Consider the following 23,132-nt stretch of genomic DNA (forward strand, 5'->3'; position numbering starts at 1 on the left):
AACAAAAACTAGAATAAAAAAAACAAAAAAAAACAACAACCCGGAAAAGATTCTGTGTTTACAAAACAAACGAAAAAATGTCCTTCATTTTTTAGTCTTTGACAGAAAAATGTGGATCTACAATCTCACAATGTGTTACGATGTGACACGTTGAGACCTTGTAGATCTGCGATTTTTGCAATTTTTGTCCTGACTAATCCATATTACAATAAAAAAGCTAACTCCAATAAAAACTAACTTTTCAAAAACTAAAATAGCAATCCGAAAAACTAACCTGAAATTGAAAAGACAAAGTCAAATTAAAACCAATGAAAAATGGAAAACCATAACAACCTTGGTACGTCCGTTTAGACACAGTCAGTGAGCGTTCCTGCCCAGCGGAGCAGATGGCTGATGATGGTCAGTCTGCTCCCGTCAGCACTTCATAAAGGTTGGGATCCAGATGATGAAGCGCGTCCATCATCTTTGAACATGCTTTGCTGCCCTTTTTCTTCAGCATGTCGAAGAAGCACCTGGCTTCCTCCTCCCTGTACCTCTGGGCTCTGATGGAGGTCATCTCCTCGTCGTTCAGAACCCTCTCATCCAGCAGCTGGTCCAGCAGACTGTGGAGCACTGGCTCTGTGACTCGTGTTATGAACTCTGTCCGCCTGAACCGGAACGTCTCCTCCACTTCCTGTGATGATGTCATCGCCGTCAGCATGTTTGACTGACTGGGAGAAGCTGGACGGCAATCTGGAGGAAAATGTATTTCTTGTTTAAGTTATATTACACACGCAGTGCAACACGGTGCTTCCTATGACTGTATCTCTCAGTACTTCTGTCACTCACTGTAGCTGTAACTTAACTGCTGTGCTGCCTTGTGATCCCCGCAGGATTAAAAAAAGGCCTATCGGCTCCTCTGTCTGTCTATCTGCATCTCTATGGTAAGTGTATCGGAGCATGGTCACCGAGTTATGGGTATTTGAAATGTTAGACACATGCTGTAGTGCCCCATACTACAGCATGTGTGAGCTATCTATGAAATCTATGACAATATTTAATCTGCAAAACTATATTATACAATAGTGGGGGTCCCTGCTTCATCTCTCTCTCAGCTAAGGGGTCCTTTGCCTGAAAAACGCTGAAGACCCCTGGTTTAGCTGATATTATATTTGCCCTATCCCCCTAATTCTGAACATTCCCTCCATTGCTGCTACGTAAAAAAGAAAACAGTATAAATGTATATTCTATCAAAACGTCTATGTGATACTAAATCCCCCCCCCCACCCCCAATTCTAAGCGCCCCCTATTGTACATCCCTCACTGCTGCTAAGGTTATTTGCTGCCAATTTCCTTTTACAGAAGGAAGTGGGTCTTGTCTGTGCTTTTTAAACGTAATTATTTTATATCATCAAGTTTTTATTTTTTACCCAGTATTATCTTGTGTTGGCCCATTTTCCTGCAGTATTTGCTGACATGTTGCTGCTTGTACCTGTATGTGTGAGTGCAGCCTGACAGAACAGCCCCAACAGTGGGCACGAGCGTTTAGTTGTCTGTATTTTACTTTGGTAAAAAAATATATTTTACATGCTGTGCATGATATTATTTTGTGTTAATTCAACATGGTCTAATATGTTATTGTTTAGTTTTCACGGTGGATTTGGAGCGTGATTTGAAGAGAAGCCTTCAAATGAACCCTCTTGCAGGGAAACCACTCGTGTCTGTCTGTGCTTTGAGGGAATTAACAATGTACTAATAAACCCACAATCTCCGAGGTGGTAGGAAGATACTTTACCACTGCGCCACCCAAGCGCCTAGTACATCCTATAATTGAATTAAACTGAACAACTCTGCCCTTACCTTTCAGCTCAATGTCTACCTGCCAGACCAGGTTGTTCTCAGGTCCCATTAAGGTCAAACAAACATCTTCTGCATTGAGATCCAACTTCACCTCAAATGTTGGAAAGAAATTTGGTCCAAAGTTCAGACGATATTTCACAGCCTGAAAACAGAGAGAACAATAGTTAACATGAAACAGAAAAAGGAAGCGCTGCCTGGTTTCAATCACAGTGGCTCAATACAGGTGCTCTTCAGTGGAACAGGTATACATATAAGCAAAGGAACCTAAAGTTCTGCTTGTGGTGAGGCAGACAGGGAAGAAATACTGAGGCACAATTTTTTGGATGTATTTTACAGATTGTAAAATACATCTATATATTCCTTTGGAACTAGTTAACTATTGCATTCTATTACTTTAGTAGTGCAAGTAGTGATTTGCAGTCAGTATTAATAATACTAGTACTTGCAGAAGTAGAAATATTGTCAGGGGCACCTTTTTCAATGCCATTTAGATTACGCCTGCACATCCTGATCATCCTAAACAGACCTAGCAAAACACATCCTCTCGCTGCTCATTTTATTAGCCCTAAATGTCTATGAGTGGAGGAAAGAGTATCACATATTAAAATGTGTACGGTCCACAGGACCTAGTATCTAGTATCTAATGACTAGATACTAGTCAATTACTTTTACTAGTCCATACCCGGCGATGTGCGCAGGCAAACTATATGCAGACTTTTGGGCTATGCACTCGGTATGCATAGTTTTGGACAGTGATTTATTCCTATTGGTGAGTGTGTTTGTGTGTGTGCGTGTGCGTGCCAGGGATTCCGTTAGCCGGTATTTACCGGCCATTGACCGGTAAAATGTTTAATTGGCCGGTAAATATAAACACCACCGGCCACCGTGGCCGGTTGGGAAAATGCTGTTATCATTTAAGCCTATTATTAATATTATTATTTGGATAAAGTAGTTGGCTACAACCATTAAAATCATAATCATTTAAAGTTTTTATCATGATCTGACTGTGTGGTTTAATTCCGACAGCCTGCTCTGCGCTGCAGTTATAGAATAGCCTATTCGTTGTACGATGGTGTCGCGCGTTGAAAATATCAGAGCTACAAGCTCACAGCACGTCGCAACGCGTCGCGTTGTGAGCTTGTATGTCTGCTATTTTTGATATGACACAACACTGAGCTGAGAGACACGGCTGTGTCTTTCAGCGCTGAGTAGACACTAGACAGAGTGGTTCGCTCGGGTGTTGATAAACAGAACCGGGATTTTCCGAGGTGATAGAATCTGAACCAAGCCGGACCCAATTGTCGATAAAGGGACCCGAACACGTGTGGGTCGTGGATATTATGCAAGCACAGTGACTGTCTGTCTGCAATGGATAAAGTGGTGAATGTTGGTGAAAGCAACTATAGAGGCAAGTAATCAACCTCGTGCAAGGCCACATATATCATGACACATATAATTCACGTTAGCAAAACCTACTTTTGCATATCAAGGTTGAATGAGAATCGATGTAAAGCCCAAAATATATATTAATTTGTTTATACTATGCGACGGTGTTGCGCAGGGAAACCACAGCCCGCAGGGTTATTAGGACTCGCCCCAAAACACCGTCGCCCCCATTGTTCAGGCGGACCAGTGGTTCTTGTATTCTTGTATTTGTTTTACTGAGGATAAGGGTAGAAATAGGTTTAGGATTAGAGTTTTACTGAGGTTAAGATTAGGATAGGAATAAGGTTAGGTTTAGGCATAGTTTACTGATATGTTTGTTTAGGAATACCCTGCCAGGCGAATACCGGGGCGACCGTGTGCGACCGTGTTTTGGGGCGAGCCGCCGCGAGCGGACGTTTTGGTATTCGTCACGCAGCAGTTCACTCATGCCCACTTTATTCATTTCATTTTTGGCAAGCGACATCTCTGCATGATATAGTAGATCATATAATTTAGTTATCTATAAAAACAGGAACAGATTGCATCTGTGATAAAGTGGAAAGAAGCTGAAGTATATCGTCCAGCCATAATCATACCTAAAATGAGCCAGAACTCCACTTATTTAATTAGTACACAGAATTAGTTAAAAATATAGAAGTCTGCCCAATGTTCCCCAAAAGGCAGGACAGGTGAAGAGTGGGGGATACCTGGCCATTTACAGTGTAAAGACAGCCTCTGTGACCAAGACAACACCTCACTTTGGATAACAAAAGAAGCATGTGTTTTCACCTGGACTAGAAAGCTTTTGTCTCATTGTATTCACTTCGTTTGAAGCCCGGCACCATGTGGACCTATTTAACATGTCTGTGAGAGTCAGTGTCTCCCCCAGCCCTGTTTTAAGAACAGAGCTACAGACTCAGTTAAGGTACTGGGTCGAAATGTGAAAATATATACTGAAGTTAAAATGAACAAAAGTATTTAACTATGGCCTGTGTAGGTTTAATATAGGTAAAAGCCAGGAGAAGTAAAACGTATTCACATGAATGGATGCTGTGTCATTAAAGCTTTTAAAGTTAACTATTGTTTACAGATGAATAAAAATGTAATTCCTGGTATCATTCTAAAGTGTATGTTGTACAAAGTATTAATCTAATAACAAAACTTCATTGTGAAATATGGTTCTGTACTGAAAGTAGATATTGCTAAATTGACTCCCTTGTACTGTGTGATCTAGAATATTATGCGCAGTAGCTGTCCGCCCGGCCACGACGGTTCAGCTCCCGATTGGCTGAGAAGAGACAGAGGAGGAGCTCTTGTTAAACAGCGTCTCTTTCGAATCTACTGTATATAAACATGTTGTTTGGAGAGTAGCGGTGTGCTGCGTTTCTGGACCCTTGCAGTCACCATTCTGGATTCTCCTTGTCGACAAATAAAAGAAAGGAGAGAAACCTTATCACCTCGGACTTGATGTCTCCTTTGTCCTAACATTCTCACTAAAGGCTTGCGTTGCTCCACGGCTTTAATCCACAGTGTTCCACACAGATTATACTTCAATTGGCGTTGTCGGCAGACGGTTTTAACTATCCGCTGGAGAGGACTATTTGTGGGTCTGTGGAGTTTGAATTCTTCTCAAAACGGTGAGTTGCTTAGCCACAGTTCTTACGATGGTTTTTTCTAAGGGGATATTCGTTAAAGAACCTTGTATTTTGTGTGCACGCTCGTGGGTACGCTGCCTTTGGGGGGGGGTGTATGAATTTAGGGGGAGCCGTGGTGATAAGGGAGTACTTTTGGAGTACAATAGACAAGTTGGGTGGGTCTTCTTAGAGGATTCATGCGGTTTGTTTTTGTTTGTTTGTTTTGTTTTTACATTGGTAAGGCGGTCAATATATCTGGTAACAGGATACGCTCGTTATGCGCATGAATAGGACGCAGGGACTTTCATATTATATGACTTCAGCGTATCTTGATACTGCAGATTGAGACCGGGGGATCTCAAGTCGGACCTTGCTTGGCTGCTCTTCCCTCATCCAATGAGTTGTTATAATGGTATGGAGTGTTTAGTGGCAAATTGTGTGTACTCGAAATGCGTTCGGGAACTGCGACGCACTGACGTATGAAGTCGGACAATCAATGATATTAGTTTTGAGCGTGAGCGTATAAAGCCAACACTCAGTGCTTATGTGTGGCGTCTGGGATGCCATGTTTATTTTTTTACGTAGACCCTGTTATAAGCTCTGAGCGCGGTGCACTGCGTTCAGAGACATAGGCGCGCGGTATACTTCGTGTGATACTTAGCCCGTAAAATGTCTATGATAGATGTGTAAGGAGTGCCACTGTATGTAGGTGCGGTTGGCTTAAGAGGCAGGATTTTTAGTTCAGCGGCAGATATATACTTTCTTTGAAGTCATTGTTCGAGTTGCGAAGAGTGGGAGTTATTCAACGTCCCATCATACTCGGACCTTTCCCTTGGAAAAAGTGTGATCGTGTCGCTGTATGGTTATATTTCAAAAGTATGTAGGTAATGTTTTTGGCGAATTGATGTTTTGTTTCTGTCTAGGAATACTTGCGAAATACGTTGCGTTTATGGTTGGGGCTTGTAAAGTGACTCTGCATGACACTTTGTGTTTTTTTACTAAAAAACATGCTCTTATTGTTAGGTGTGACTAAGGTTACACAGTTCTCTGCATGAAAATTTGGCTGGCTATTTCTCATTTTCTTCCATTGTGCTCTCTTTGTCAAAACACAGCTCATGTCTGTGTTTCTTCTGACTCCTTTCTTTTTTCTTTTCTTGCTAGCTTTTGCTAGTTCTTAGTGCTTATTTGAAATATCTTTGTGCATTTACAAGAGCACGGAATCTTTCGTTTATAGTTCTACATCTCCCATTCATAATTACACTGTGTGCTGCTTATAACCGTTATTATCTTGTGGGTAATGGCGATTGGATTTGTAGTAGGCCTGAATTTTTTTCGCCTTTCTTAGACACACGGGTGAAGCATATTTTGTTGGGCTTCGGCGTGTGATAATTGTCCTTTGGTGATTACGTTTGGTGCTGAGATCAGATTTTAAAAAGCTATAGCTCCATTGTTTTGCGGTTTTTTCGGCCATCTTGCTTTGTAGTTTTAGGGACCTTTGTTTTGTAGGCTTGTTATGCGTCTGCTTTATTTCCCCTATTCTCTTTTCTTTTCACAAGTCTTTGTGTAGTTTCTTTATTTTGATTGGCTTTTCATGATTTATTTCACAGCTTGTAGGCTACAAATATTGTGAGCTCTTTCACAAGGCGTTTGCCACAGGAAACCTAATCTTCATATTGGGTGAATTGTGCCTTAAGCCATTTACATGCGTGTGATATTTTAGGATAGCTTGGTTAATATAATTCTCCCCTTCTAATAGACTTCCATTGTTTCTATATGCTGTTTTTACTGCATTCATAGTAGCACGGCTATGGTGTGTGTGGTTTAAATTGTATTTTCTTTATTTCTTTTCACTTATAACATTGTTACAATTTAAGGTTGGCTGCTATTATGCATGTGCAGAAGTGGTGTGGCCTTTATTTAATTTCGTAGTATTTCCATTGTTGAGACTTATGGTTCTGTGAAGTTGTTTCGGTTTGCCGGTTGGTAGCTGTGCTCAAGTATGTGTTTGATGCTTTGTGTTGTGATGTAGGCTTGTGCTGGATGAGTTCGGAATGTGTCTGTTGTGGTGATTGAAGCACTTAGTTGTGATGTGAATTGTTGATGCAGTGTTGTTGGATGAGTTAGGCATTATGCGCTGGTCGCGTAAACTCGAAGTCATTCTTTAATGTGAGTTTATTTGCAGTGTTGATGCAGATGGTTTTAATGTGAGTTTATTTGCAGTGTTGATGCAAATGGCTTTCCCATGATTAATTTTTCAATGGGTGTATTTGTGGTGGTGACACAAATGACTTATTGGCGTGTTGGTATCCATTTTCGACACATTTCAATTGTTTTATGTGTTGTCAGGGGATGATGAAGCTGACAAATAGTATGAAATTATTATCTAGGACTCGTGTTGAAATTACATAGATGTGACTATTTAGGCCTAAAAACAATGAAAATGATCCTTTTGGATTGTTGAATGTAGTTGTGAAAACAGGACGAAAATAATTGTTAAATGTAGTAATAAATACATAGGAGTAGGTTAATTATTTCGATTTGTGCTAAAGTATTGTGTTGAGTACTATACTAATAATGATAATAAGGAATAGAAGTGTGAAAAAGATTTGAATTCGGTCCGTTTTGTGTTTTAGACACAACAGATTTAATTTAATAATTTAACTGGATGTTCGCTATAATTTTGTTCCTCCTTGTATTGACTTAAGGCTACTTTTCTGAGAAAAAAACTAACCTGGGACGCTAGGGACTCGACGGAGTCAATGTTATTTTTTAGATATGCCAAGGGTCGATTATTTAGGTAACATTTGTGGCAGCATTTGGACAAATTATGTTATTTAATAGGTCAAACAGGTGTGGTACAATCTGTGTGTTTTAATTCATGGAAGTATTACATTTTGGTTGACTAGGTCGTAAGTGATGCTTATTTTTGGCTGAGTTCAAAAGGGTGGTAATTAAGGTTGGGTGTTAAGTTAAAAGTTTTTTAGTGTATTGGCCGTTTGGCTGAGCGATACTATATATTACTTTGACAGACTGAGAATACCTTAATTTTATTTGTACTAGTACAGAGGTGTATTGGTTCGAATTCTTTGCTGAGGTGCTGTTCTATGCTATTTGACTGATGTTTTTGGATAAAGGCAGTCGCAGTCTCCTGGCTGCTAGAAGCAGCTATTATACTATTAGAATTTTGTGAAGCCTAGAGTGGCTATTTTTAAGACTGACGAATTCGCTCATACTGAATGTAAAAGTATAGGTCACCGTTTTTGAGTGCACGTTTTAAGATGTTTTTTTCCTATAAACGTCGGAACGACCGTGTACATAATTGAAGATTTAGTGATTAGTATCTTTTCAAAGAAGTAAGTTGGAATCTGTTAATTTTTTTTAACTGTTTGTAAAAAATAATCCCCACTTGAATTATTTTGTGTACATAGCGTTAGTTATGACGTCTGAACAGGAAGTGTCCATCTCTTTCCCAAGTAGACATTTTGGGAGTTGTAGTTTTCTACCACAAAGGTAGAACTCAGAACTACAGAACATTGTGTTCTCATTTTAGTTCGTCGATTGTCGCCCTCTGGTGGTTGAGAGATATATTTAGGTTAGTGTGTGGGGACATGTCTTCCAGTGGGAGTGGTGTGTATTCATGAAACCGCCCCTTCCAGTGATTGACACGTCCAAACATTTGACTGACTCCACCTAGTGGTCGAGACGAAGGTTGCATTTTCACTGTATGAATGAGAAGCTTGGAGGGTTTGTGCTCGTTAGTGTTTTAACATTTCTGACTTATAGAGTTAACTCTTCTTTTAACAGTCTTTATCTAACAAGTTATTCAGCCTATTGGTATTCTATGGTGTCTAAGTGTGCATGATTAATGTTGTTTGTCTGTACTGCATGGATTAATGTTGTTTGTTTGTACTGCATGATCTAATGTTGGTTGTCTGTACTGCATGATTATTTTTTTTCTAATTTAATCCATTCATGTCTATCAATAGCTTTCCGTGGGAGGGGAGCGCCACATTCGAGTTGTTTCCAGTCCTGGCTAATAGAGGACGGTTCATGTCTGGGATTAAAGTAATGTATTGACCAGACTTACAAATTTATACAAATTCAAACATTTGTCTTATATTTGATTTGGAATATTAAGAGACAGTTCAAGTAAGCTTTTGAAGTAATTTAATCTTTAATTATCGTTCATACATACACACACTTATAGTTCTATACTGTTATACTTAGGATATATGAGCAACACTATTGGGTTAACTCACGTGTGTGCTGAGTGATAAAGACACGTCACACTTGCATTATAATATTCTCATATCAATACTCCTTCAAAACTGTTCTTAAGGTACTGACAGAGGTCCGTTGGGGACTCAAGACATTTATGATTTGTGTGTGATTTTTAGATAAAGAATAACCATATTGTAAGTAAGATCTGATTCCAGAGGGGAACACCTATAGAGGTTGAGATAACGTAACAATAATTGTGATTTAATATCATTTGGATATTTGATCAATAATTATGGGGCAGCAGCAGAGTTCCTTGGAACAAAATGATTCTTTCATTGACGTGATCAATATGATTTTGGGACAATGGGAGGATAATTGGCCAAAATTTTCTGGGCCTTGGCCACAAGACAGCATATTCGACCCAGAAATTATTGACACATTAGGAATGCTTGCCAGAGCATATCAGAAAGATTGCTCAGACACAGGGGCAAAGGAGAATACAGTGTTTAAATTGTTTTTCAAAAAGGGTAAAAAATTAAATGAGGCTTATGTAAGATACCAAGCCAGAATGACAACCGCACAGGTGCACCCAGAACCAGCTGAGAAGAGCGTTTCATCTTCTGATCCCACTACGCCACCGGGTGAGAAACCTATCGACCAATTGTCAGCCCTGGACACAGGGCATTGCAGTGACAGTGGACTACGAGATGGGCTGGGAGCTGGAGCAGTGGTTGATTTGGCGAGACAAGACCCGAAGAGCAGAGGTACAGCAGGTGTCCAGGAAATAGGTGACGGACAAGCAAACCCTACGCCGTTACGACGACGTCAGAGAGGTCCATTCAGAGGGCTGTGCTACATCTGTCAGGAATATGGACATGCTTGGCGCCAGTGTAACCAAACACCACCGGCTGTCAACCCCATTGCTCCACGTTCAGCCCCCGCTCTTCAAGGTACCCCACAGTTTTCACCAGGTTTCAAGCCGTCTGTCTCTGGTCCTAGGCAAAGTGGTGTTCCGACTTCACCCCAGGGAGTCGACCGGGTGGTGCTACAGGTACACACAGTCTGTCAACGGCCGATCCCCACATTCCTTCATCCAGGTGGCTATCAGTCTGCACCACAGCAGACTCTCACCCCTTACATGCAATGGAATGAGTCAGAGTTGGTGCCACGGGTGCCCCCGGTACCTGCACTGCAAGGTACAGATCGACTACGTCGTATGTCCAAACGTTTGTCTGGAGCCATGGGCAAGCGGTGTTACAGATGTTATCAGATGGATCATTATGCACGAGATTGTCCACTATCCGGGCAACCCACTTCAGTTATTGCTCCCTGCCGCATGGATGACAAGACGATACATGGCTAGAGACATTTGACATGATCAGACTATGGCTTGATGAAAAAAAAAAAAAAAAAAAAAAAGCAGCAACTTTCATTTTCTACCTATTTTGAAACATAATACTGATCACTGTCCATATTCTAATTGGAGATTTATCATAGAGTCTAATATGCTTTCAGGTGGTTGACTAAATTGTACAAATTCTGAACCTAGTATAGGATGGATTGTTGGGAGGAGCTGGAGATGCTGCTGGTCTTTTCTTTTTTTGACACTTGTATTTCTGTCCTGCTATAGGAAAGTGTCACAGGAATTTCGTGTAAAACTATTGTAAAAATTAGGACTAAATTGTTTAACCATTTCCACAGTAAGGTGTGGATTGGGATAGATCCAGTAAACTGGTTCGGTGAGCATACACAAATGATAAATTGTTGTCAGTAATGAGAAACCGTGGAGAAATGAAACATATAACACGTCCGTATGACATTCTTTTCAGGAGAACTTCAGTTCTTTATTGATCTTCTGGGGTTTGATGAGACATAATGTCCATTATTATTGCCTTATGTCTCAAGAGGGGAGGTATAAAGGGAAACATTTAAAAATTGGGGTTTTGGACATAGTATTTTTTGGAACAAATTGACCAGTTCATAGGCCAGATTAATATTTAAGTTTGAGTTTTTTATGACCTACACTAATATCTTTGCATGAACTAAAATTGAGTGAATGAGTAACACCTCTTGTGTGTGTGTATTGAGGTGGGTAGGTGCATGTTGTACTTTCTAGGAAAGAGTAGGGACGTTTTTCCCCAAATGTTCTCGTGCTAATAGATGGAGAGCTGCTGAGGAGAACGGCTGTCAGAGGACTCAGGCTGCAGAACCAGGTGTCGATGAGAGGTCGAACGAATCATGTTGGTGGAGATGACAGCGGCTATGAGACAACCTCTACCCAACACTGTTTCTGCTGCCAAAGTGAGACAGCTGCACACCAGGAAGGGATTCTACCTCCCCCAGTCAGCTCTACAGGAGCCCAGGGTGTGACCTCACAGAAGCAGTGTAAACCTTCAAATCTACAGATCGAGGACAACGGGTGTCCAGGTCAAGGGGATTCCATGCACGTGTCAGAAAGCTGGTGTGTCTCTTGAAGAATGACACATCACGCCCATACCCTATGCCCTTTGACGCAGATAACGAAGATCTTCATCACTTTCAACCCTTTTTCTTTTTCTTGCCCCAAGCTGTGAACAGTTTTTGCTTCAAGGACTGAACATTCCCTAAATACAGGAAGAAGAAGAATTGCGTTTGTTAGTTTAAGCGAAAAAAGAGGAGAAAAAACAGAAAATTGTCCTTCTGTAAGCGCGCAGTCCCTTATGTAAACCACATGTCATAATGTATTCATGATGTCTTTTTGCAGGTTGAACTGAGGTACAGATTCTGGATGATATTAATTGGTTTATTTAATGAAGTGTTTTGGTTTTATTTTGTGGCTTTGTATAGGTACCATTCTACAATCAAGAGGGGTATAAACTAATCGTTTTTGCAGGTTGTTTTCCAGTCAGAGGTTTGGATTATGATTTTGTGCTGAAAGATATCTTCTTTCGCCCGAGCTCTGAATTACGGAAGACGTTATAAGTCTTCCGAGAGGGGTTTATGAAGTATATCGTCCAGCCATAATCATACCTAAAATGAGCCAGAACTCCACTTATTTAATTAGTACACAGAATTAGTTAAAAATATAGAAGTCTGCCCAATGTTCCCCAAAAGGCAGGACAGGTGAAGAGTGGGGGATACCTGGCCATTTACAGTGTAAAGACAGCCTCTGTGACCAAGACAACACCTCACTTTGGATAACAAAAGAAGCATGTGTTTTCACCTGGACTAGAAAGCTTTTGTCTCATTGTATTCACTTCGTTTGAAGCCCGGCACCATGTGGACCTATTTAACATGTCTGTGAGAGTCAGTGTCTCCCCCAGCCCTGTTTTAAGAACAGAGCTACAGACTCAGTTAAGGTACTGGGTCGAAATGTGAAAATATATACTGAAGTTAAAATGAACAAAAGTATTTAACTATGGCCTGTGTAGGTTTAATATAGGTAAAAGCCAGGAGAAGTAAAACGTATTCACATGAATGGATGCTGTGTCATTAAAGCTTTTAAAGTTAACTATTGTTTACAGATGAATAAAAATGTAATTCCTGGTATCATTCTAAAGTGTATGTTGTACAAAGTATTAATCTAATAACAAAACTTCATTGTGAAATATGGTTCTGTACTGAAAGTAGATATTGCTAAATTGACTCCCTTGTACTGTGTGATCTAGAATATTATGCGCAGTAGCTGTCCGCCCGGCCACGACGGTTCAGCTCCCGATTGGCTGAGAAGAGACAGAGGAGGAGCTCTTGTTAAACAGCGTCTCTTTCGAATCTACTGTATATAAACATGTTGTTTGGAGAGTAGCGGTGTGCTGCGTTTCTGGACCCTTGCAGTCACCATTCTGGATTCTCCTTGTCGACAAATAAAAGAAAGGAGAGAAACCTTATCACCTCGGACTTGATGTCTCCTTTGTCCTAACATTCTCACTAAAGGCTTGCGTTGCTCCACGGCTTGAATCCACGGTGTTGCCACACAGATTATACTTCAAAGCGCAGCAAACGTAACAAGGTGTAATGAGCCCAATCAGTTGGGTGCATGACAGCAGTGCAAACACGCATGTGACGTTAATTATAATATGGCTGGTAAATTTATTCTTTGGCCGGTAAAATATAATCCTGCCGGCCATGGTGGCCGGCCCAAAAAATGCCGAGCGGAAACCCTTGTGCGTGCGTGTGCGTGCGTGCATGCGTGTGCGAGACAGCCTGGTCACTTATGACCTGACGTGGAATCAGAATCCTGCTGAGGCTCCCGAGGTGAACAAGTGCCAGGCAATTGTTTGTGAATAGTGGTGTTCCCACTCTAGATGCTGTTCTCAGGAATCTGATGTACAGTTTTATGATTGATTATATTCATTTTATGATGAAGGTTCAAAAAATTTAATTATAATGACTTTAACCATGCCTAACAAGAGCAGCATTAGGTACTTCTTGTTTGTGGAGACATTGGAGAGGGTGTCTGTTTTTAGATGTGTCTCTTTTTTATGTTTTTTTGTTATATGGACCTATTAGAGTCTGAAATAAAGATTGATTGATTGTTGCCACCCACAACCATGAGAAGTTCATGTTGACGCTGTTTCAGCTAAGGTGTGTGTGTGTGTGTGTGTGTGTGTGTGTGTGTGTGTGTGTGTGTGTGTGTGTGTGTGTGTGTGTGTGTGTGTGTGTGTGTGTGTGTGTGTGTGTGTGTGTGTAAGCCAAGTGTAGCCAGCGGCTAACCATGACGACAGATCTCATATCCCGAAATGGGAAACGCCGGTGTTTACACAAAAACACTAATAAACAGCTTAAATTGTGGGAAAGTGACAAATGGGCTTAATCACTGTCTGCATATGCTAATGGTCAGTGCCTGTGTGCAAGTTGAGATCGATAGATTATTGATTTATTTATCACAAATTGTAAAAACTATACAAATTAATAGTACAAATAATATATAAAGAAAAGTGTCAGGAGGAGGCAAGAAGCCCAAGGGGCCATTACGAGGCCTCTACCTATGTATAACAACATTAAAAACATGAATAGAACAACCCTAAGTGCTCAACCCACTGATAGGAGAACCATGCGGAACAGAGAGACTGACTGACTGACTGACTGACTGACTGACTGACTGACTGATGGACAGAGGTTTCCTTAAAGTAATACTAGGTAACGTTTTCAACAAAACTAAAGTTAAATTGTATATCTTTTGCGAGTGGCAAAAGTTTCACAACACCCACTCCGTGAATTTCACCCCCGGAAGCCTTTTATTTATATATTTTCTATTGAACGTGTACGGGGGGGACTTTCCCGGGAAAATGACGTTCCTGGCCAACGTCATGACGTCGTGGCCGACGTCCTCAGGAACTACCGCAACGGTTTCCTGTTTGGCCAGGAACTACCGCGCTATTAACAAAAAGGAACCTCACGCTGATTTTAAGATAATGTAGGATTGGAAGATCGAAAAAGAACAGAAAAAGAAAGCACAGCTCATGGTAACTAATGCTCCACTGGCTAAGAGAAACGATCCGTAGATAGTATAAAACAATTAAAAGATCGCTTTTTGAAACGCTTCCGGCTTCCGGTGAAAACGAATGGAATTCTGGGTAATCGAGGACTAGGGAAATTGTATGCAGTGACGGTAGTGACCAGCAGAGGTTGCTAAAAATCGTTATTTGTGATTCTGCATTGTACAACTTTAAGGTTAGTGATGTACACAGTTATTCCACCAGAGGGAAACAACAAAACAACAAAACATCCCAGTCCCAACAAAACATCAGTCAATCAATCAATCAATCAATTTTCCTGACTCAGACTGTTTAAACAGACAATAAACTCAGCTTGTACTGTACTTTTAACGTGTGATACCTTCTGGGGTTGTACTTTATATGAAGGACAGTGCAATCTGTAGTCTTGGGATGGGGTCAGATAACAGTTGGAGGTGGTCTCGATGTATTCCTCCTCTTTATGCTTCGCCTTCACCTACGATGACACCAACACAACTTGACATGATAATACTACATCATAATATCTATGCATATGTAATATATATATTATTTCATTGCATTGTTGTTGTTGATTGCTGTTTTGATTGTTCAAGCACTTTGTAACTATGTTTAAATAAGTGCTATACAAATAATGTTTTATTATTATTATTATTATTATTATTATTATTATTATTATTATTATTATTATTATTATTATTATATGCTGTAGGTTTTAACTGTTGACAGGCTACTGTAATGAGTTATGAGGTTTTGTTTATTATGGATAAGAACAGCTGAATGGACCTCCAAGCTCACAATGAGGTTGGAGGTTAAAAGGGGGTGGAGCCTGGAGTCAGCAAAGCCAGCTAACTCCACCCCCCTTTGCTGGAGTTAGCTGGTTTAGCAGAAAGTTGTAGGATCCAATGGAGTTAGCTGGTTTTGTCAGAAGCAACCTGTGTGTTGTTGCTTTTCAACTAAACTAAACTAAACTAAAGATATTCAAACTGTGTGAAGGTGGATGCTTAACATATAACACATTTTACCTCTTCGAGAGGCAGATTGCTCGGCAGCAGAAACACCCATAGTTTGCGTCTCGGACCTCTTTGTGGTTGACAGAACAGCACAACCTCACCGCTGGTTTGTTTGAAGTAGTTGTAAATCCTCCACAGGAGCCCAAACAGAGACAGGTGGGTCACATTTACTATCACATGCGTCTTGGTCACTTTATGTATTTCTAGGAAGTTCAACTCCTCATCTGTGATGTGGGCCACAGACAGGTCATCACCTGGGAAATGGTATTGAAACATTACAAAGAAAATGTTATGGTAAACAAAACCTCAAAAGAAATGTGTGATTCTCTCTTTAACAGTATTGCCTCAACCATCTCAGTTCAACAGGAAGACATATCCATGAGTCTGGCATCCCACATAGGATTTTGTCTGTTAGAGTGTCAGACTTTAAAATGATTGGACATGAACAATGCTAAGAGCAGAGCCTCACCAGGTGTGACCTCACAGTGTGGCAGGTGTAGCTGGTAGATAGATTCCTGAGGACACTGAATGTCAAACAGAGGCCCTGCAGGAGTCCCTCCTGTTGACTGGAGCCATCTTTCATCCCACTGAACAGTCCTGTAGAGGACTTCTCCTTCTCCTGTTGTTCCAAACACCAACCCTGTCACACTGCACTGGAATAGCCCCGCCCCCGCCAACTTGAACCTATGACACAAAACAACCATTTTAAATAAATTATATGTTATGTTAAATTAAGTGTTAAATAGCTCTATATTGTGATAGTTATCATTGCTATAGAGTTTGTTCAGTTAGCTCATTAGTAAACAGAAAATAAATGTTCAGGTTTATCCAATCAGCAAAGAGAACAGGATACTGGATAAACAAGTAAAAAGTGATGACCAATAAAAAAAGGAATGATTAGACAAAAACACCATAAAAATGCTGATAAATTGGTTCTTTCTTCTGATTGAATGAAGAGTGGTGTCCCACCTGAAAATGTATTTTATGTTTATTAAAGAGCTGGAGAGACAGGGAGACCCCCCCCCCCCCAAAAAAAAACAAGCTAATATAGTGTTGACTTCATTAGGTCTCATCTTGCCATAATGTTGCATCAAGTTCATTTACAATCCCAGTGGTTGGTTGAATAGAAATAACATGTTAGTGGAAACAGGAAGACTCAGCTGTGGTGAGTGATGGTTCAAAGTGTTTTATTACACGTCTTGGTTGAATGCTTGATTCTGATTGGCCAATCACTGAATTCAGCAGTGTGTTATTTTTGAATAATGGCCGCTGAACTCAATAACAGACCGCTGTCTTGGTACCACCCACCCATAAAACAAACATGGGAAAATTCTCCTTCTACAGCACTGCCACCCAGGATTGGAATAGTCTAACTCCATCCCTCAAAAAATGCAGTTCGCTGGGCTCATTTAAAAGAGCCTTAAAAAAATCACCTTTCAGGAGGCCAAAAGAGGAGGTAGTACCATTTTCCCGTTAGACAGCAGACCCTCCCCCCCCTGTTCTTGTACATATTTTTCCCCCCCTTTTTTTTTTGTTGTACATAGTGTTATTTATTTTTATTTATTTTTGTATTTTTCTTTGCTGTTTTTTTTTGTAATGATATTTGAACTGTGGTGCCACTATATATGTCTATGAATTGAATACCAAGGCCCTCATTGGAAACAAGTCCGCAAGGACTTTTATGAACGGACCTGTTAGACAAAGTATTTTAAATGTAACTGTGCTGTTTTACATTTTTTGCCTAATAAAATATTCAATCAATCAAAATGTCTAATCAAAGACTCAGAGCACCTGCTCATAACAAACTGTGTTGCATGATTTTGTGCCGTATCCAACATGGCAGCTATGTAAACAAACACACTGTCATTTACAGCTAAATATTGCTCTCATGAATGTTTTTTCAAAAACATTTGAAGCGAGAAATAGACACTGCTGTAACCGAAAAAGTATTCTATTTTATCATCACTTCCCGTTGTTTTCCGAGGTGACCGCGTTGGAGTGGACGCACCTGGCATAAATTGATGTACTACTTGCAATGAAATCCTTCGTTTTGTTGTTACTTTTGGGTCCATCTATTAATTTCTTTATAAGTAGCTGTGTAATAAGCGGGATAATCAATGGGGAGCGGGTCATTATTGAGAAATAAACCCAGAAGCAGAATCAGAATCACTGGTTTCTTTTAAAACAGGCCTGAAAAGGCCCTTTATCACTTCTCCTTAGAAAGGTGTTCACCCCCCCCCACCTTTTTTTCTACTCTGTACATATAGTGTTTTATATTTATGATGATATTGTATTTTGGTGTTATTTTTTTTTATTATTATTATTATAATTTTTATGTTGATGAATTGAATATATAGGACCTCAATGGAAACTTTTGTTTGTGATCCTGTTAGACTTAATTTGTGTATGACTAACGAAATATTAAATGAATTAATCAGGGTTTATTTCTCAATAATGACCCGCTCCCCATTGATTATCCCTTGCATAATACATCCAATGTATATAGAACTTCTCTGGGTACTCAAAATCGCTTTACAAAACAGAGAAAACTAGTTAATAAGGCTTAAAAACTAAGCAAAGAACAACATTAAAATTAAAAGGCAAAAAGGGGGATTGGAAATAGGTGGGTAATGCGAGTCTGAAGAAGTGGGGGCAAGAACAGGGCAAGGGTGGGGTCGGCTTTGATGTGAGCTGGGAGTGAGTTCCAAAGGGAGGGGGCTGCAACTGAGAAAGCCCGAGTTCTACCAATTAAGCTCTTTAGGATGAGTTACCTGTATTCAATGATTGTCTCTTCTGCTGTCTGTTCTGTGTTCACACTCGGTGTAAAGCCGGTCTGAAAGACAGAACGCAGACAGGAAACAAACAATGAACTGTCCTGATGTATGTTCAGTCTGTGATTATTCTGTAGAGGAGCGGGTTTTACTCACAATGTCCATGTTTGAATGATCGACCTCAATTGAATGATCGACCTCATCAGAGGAGAGTCTAGAAAGAGACACACACACACACACACACACACACACACACACACACACACACACACACACACACACACACACACACACACACACACACACACACACACACACACACACACACACACACACTCAGGTCAGAGTAGAAAGCAGAAGAACAGTCAGAGAAGTTGAAGTCATATATCCTTGTACTGTTACGACTAGCATCGTTCCAACATGTAACGCCACTTCTTCTGTCAGGTGGAGTAGGCCTATGTCCAAAACCATTTCTTTTTCATTATTATTTTTAAAACATTTTAAAATAGTGAAAATAGCAATTAATGACTTACAATTTAGACATTTAGCAGACGGTCTTAATCCAGACGATTTACAGTAAGCAAGGTAAACACATACATCAAATGCAGAGAGACAGTGTAGTGCTTCATATCAGTAATCTAGGATCACAGGTAAACCAAGAACCTAGCTACTGTAGCATCAGTCTAAACAGTATAATATCAAAAAATGAATAATCGGTACATTGAAACTATATTGTGTACATTGAAACTTAATTGTGTTTTTTGCATTCAACGTTGGAACATACAGTACTATAAATCAAAATTTCATTTCTGTTTGCACAGGGCACATATAACAATTAACTATGTAGTATGGCTAGAACAGGCCATATCCTTTATTATTAATTATATAGTTTCAATAGTTTTTTTTTCTTCAAAAAGAGCGTAAATTATCGATTTACAATCGCCTATTTCTGCAATTTTTAGACAGATGAATTGCTAACTTAATGTAAACAATTCTGCCAAGCTGCCAGGCAAGAGAAGAGGAGGTGGAGGAAAGAAGAGGAAGGTCAAAGAGGAGGTTTATGGGTGCGGTGAGAGAGGACATGCAGGTGACTGGAGTGATTGAGGAAGATGTAGAGAACAGAAGCAGATGGAAGCAGATGAGCCACTGTGGCGACCCCTGATGGGAATTAGCCAAAAGAAGTATCGAAACGATTCAGACGATTTTTGCAAGCCAGGCTGTTGCCCTCCCACAATTTTCGAATGCTTCAGGTCATACAGTCTGGAATACGGAAGCTCTGAAAATGATCCGGAGGTAAAGCGGATGTGACGCCTTCTCCCCGCTTCCGTTTCACCTTTACATCACGCAAATTTGTCCTGATATATATCAAAATAATCAAAGCCTACATAGCTTGCTGCTTATCAGAAATGGGAATTAAAAAATAAAATGTTACGATATTTTAGAATGTATTTTCGTGAACGGAAATGACTAACAGATGAAAGGTGCCAGACTCTATATGGCATTCAGAGATTGTGGAATAGTTGTTCTAACGACCTTTAATGTAAACTAATTGCTATTATCTCAAATAATTGCAATCAAGCAACTATGTTACAATTGTGACAGTGCTACTGTACCTATGACATGTGACAGTCCTGCTATGCCTCCTCCTGCCATGCCCATGCCTGCTAGCACAAATTCCACAAAGGGTCCTCCTGCTGCCATGTATCCTCCTGCCATGCCTCCTGCTGCCACGCCTGCTGCTGCCATGGATCCTCCTGCCATGGCTCCTCCTCCAGATGCTGTCATGGCTCCGGTTAGTACATGTAGTAACAGCGGAATATAATACAGCAGAATGGCTCCAAACCCCGTCAGCAGGATAGAAGCCAACAGTATGTATCCACATACTTCCATGACTCCTCCTGGTTGGCAGTGTCGGAAAAAGGCTGATGTTTAACTTTTCCAAATTTGTCATAATCAAACTGATCGACGCGATCAGTTTGCACGATGCACCGCGTTATGAGTTTGTAGATCGTCTATTTTCAAAAAGCTAAAGTATACTGTAAAATAGGGCTTAAGTCGTTAATGTGTGGTGTAATAATAATCTACTGAGGTGGACACTAGATGGAGGTATCTCACCTCAGAATGGATTGGTTGGGTGGTAATGGGAGGAGATTGGGAAGTGACATAAGGAAGTGACATGACCTGTGTGTTTGATGTTTGTTTGGAAGTACAAATCAGAGATTCCATACTCTGTCTGTTCGTCTCATTCACTAACCTACAAAGCAACTTGTAACTAAAGTTTAGTAAAAAAGTAGTAAAAAAAGTACAATAAGTAGCCTATAAAGTATAGGAAAGAAATTGACATACTGAAGGAATGTGAAAGTAGGTTTTGAAAAACTGTTCACTCTAATGGACCCTTTTTTTCCTTCTTTCTTTTTTACAGCTATAGCGGCAACCACTGGCAGTAGATTAAAGAGTATGAAGTGGCTGTATTGTTGCCTGCACAGATGCAAAATGACTGCTGCCCTAAGTGGTGTTTCAGGATAGTATTCTAAAAGGGAGAAAACAATGATACAGGTGATGGTCAACAATAAAAACAACAACAAACAACACAGTCTACTATGAAACAGAGTATAGTATTACCAGTCTTTCTCTCTCTCCAACTTCCGTCTCTCTTGAATGGCTGCTGATAAGGTACAAGGACAAGGTAGAAGGCTGACTGCACTACCGGGTCTTTCGGTCAGTCATAAAAGGCAGATAAGAATGATCCGGTCAACAATATAAACAGAAGAAACTGCAGTACTTCCCAACATACTGTCATGTAAGTAGCATCACAGAGCATAAAAACAAGGGCTTCTTTCCATTGTGGTCCTCCTCCGTACCTATAGACACAATATAACTTAAAAACAGAACCATAACGGTACAATAAAATATAAGCATACACATTTAAACATTATAAATGTACGATCAATGAATTAAAAATATTTAAATAAATGCCATGTACCTAAAACATAGTAGGCTACATTAAAATATCTGTTTTGAAATGATTAAGATGCGTAGACCTGAAACTCTTAAAGTGCATACGATCAGAGTAATAGCAAGCAGCAGGGCAGTAGAGCAAATCTATTTAGAAAATAAAAGTAAAAATGTACTGTTTTGTAGCCAATTTTTACGGTCACACTGGTCGCCACCCGCAAAATCCGGCCATGTCAAAACGGTCGCCCCGCAAATCCGGTGACGTCAAAACGGTCGCCCCACAAATCCGGTGACGTCAAAACGGTCGCCCCGCAAATCCAGTGATGTCAGAATGGGGCCCTGGCATAAAATAGGCCAAATCCTCTGATTATTTGCAAAATCTTGTAAAATGTGGAATACTTCTTTAGTTGAAAACAAATCTTCACTTATGGGGGTCTGAACATTCCAGGCTAAATTATGAATGTTTGCTGAATGGGCCAGTGAAGGGTTAACGACGCCCCCCCCCCCCCCAAACGCTGGGCCTGGAGCAGATGCACAGTAAATGCACGGTAAGCGACACCAGTCACACAGCATTCCGCAGAGGAATAACCCACGTCAGCTGGCATCTGAACATTCCAGGTGGAAAGCATTCCAATGGCCCATTTGTATTGTTGTGTTAAAATTCTCTCTATTGACATTGTTCAGGGGTAAGACAATTTTTTTATTAAAATGTTGTGTGCACCAGCGGGGCGACTGGGTGACTGGACGGACGCTGGGGGCGAGCGGTCTGCGTGCTCAGAAAATGGGGGCATGTTTTAGGGCGAGTCTTCCGGTTACCTTTTAGAATGCATATACTTAGTACATCAGAGTAATAGCAAGCAGCAGGACAGTAGAGCTAAATGCAGCCTATTTAGAAACTAAAACAATAACTGTTTTGTAGCCAATTTTACAGGCTTTTTAAAACGTTGTTTTTATTTCCTTTGACAAATTGTTCCACTGCACTGCAGCGCAACACAGCCCATGGTATTTAAAACTCACACAACACAATATATCTGTCTATTGATGAAGAACATCATACAGAGAAAGGGAACACAATAACTACAATTATTGTTTTAGTTAAACAAATGAGCACAACAGGTGTTACAAATATGAATTATAGCCATTGTCAAAGTGTCAAAAATAGGCGTTGCATTCCTATCTGGTTTAACATGATGTGTAAGTCATTGTCGCACCATTGTTTCCCCAGCAAAGTGGTAGTTACAACACTGTCGTCAAAAGAGGGAACCTTTCGCATTCGGACGACTGAATTTCCCTCGTGGGATCAATAAAGGTCTTATCAAAATAAAATAAAAACTTCTGCATCTGCTGATGAGTGTACAGCACCCAGGACAAGATTAAGCCTATATGCGAGCCAATGTGAGTGGCAATCCATGCAGTGGCATGAGGAAATGTGTTCTTAAAGGAGTAGTTCACCAGACTCAATTGAGTCTCCTACTGGGGATCATCCGCTGTTCATCAAATTATTGGTTTGGAATGCGACAAAAACAAAAACGAATCTTCAAAAGACTTCATGGGGTGTATAATTGATAGAAAATAAGTATTTTTTTGGGGGTGAACTACTCCTTTAAGGACAGCAGCATTTGGGGTTCTTCCCAGTGTTGCCAAGCCTGCTTATTATAAGCGACTTTGGGCTTGTTTTTCTGTAAAGTTGCTTGTACATATTGGTAGTTGTGGGTTGTGTTTTTTTGGGCTTCCTTCCCTAATGTTGTTTAAACCAGTGGTTCTTAAACATTTTCAGTCACCACGGATCCCCATCTGAAAATAGTGTGTGCTAGGGACCCC

General features: G+C 40.3%; 2 protein-coding genes across 2 annotated transcripts in view; one reads left to right on the forward strand and one right to left on the reverse strand.

The window, feature by feature from the left end:
* lamc1 (laminin, gamma 1) overlaps positions 1-23,132 on the forward strand; it is a 327,165-nt gene that overhangs the window by 185,801 nt on the left and 118,232 nt on the right. The gene's annotated exons all lie outside the window — the stretch shown is intronic.
* LOC308093696 (NACHT, LRR and PYD domains-containing protein 1b allele 3-like) lies at positions 295-20,141 on the reverse strand (the record flags this gene model as incomplete). The annotated part of the gene is made up of 7 exons (XM_080440024.1): positions 295-732; positions 1,840-1,981; positions 14,937-15,050; positions 15,598-15,839; positions 16,055-16,269; positions 18,357-18,418; positions 19,977-20,141. 7 exons carry the CDS (start codon positions 20,139-20,141, stop codon positions 401-403), a joined length of 1,272 nt encoding a protein of 423 aa, XP_080296150.1. The 3' UTR covers positions 295-400.

Source organism: Gymnoscopelus braueri (genome assembly GCF_963280865.1).
Source record: "Gymnoscopelus braueri genome assembly, chromosome: 10".
In the NCBI taxonomy this organism is placed as follows: Eukaryota; Metazoa; Chordata; class Actinopteri; order Myctophiformes; family Myctophidae; genus Gymnoscopelus; species Gymnoscopelus braueri.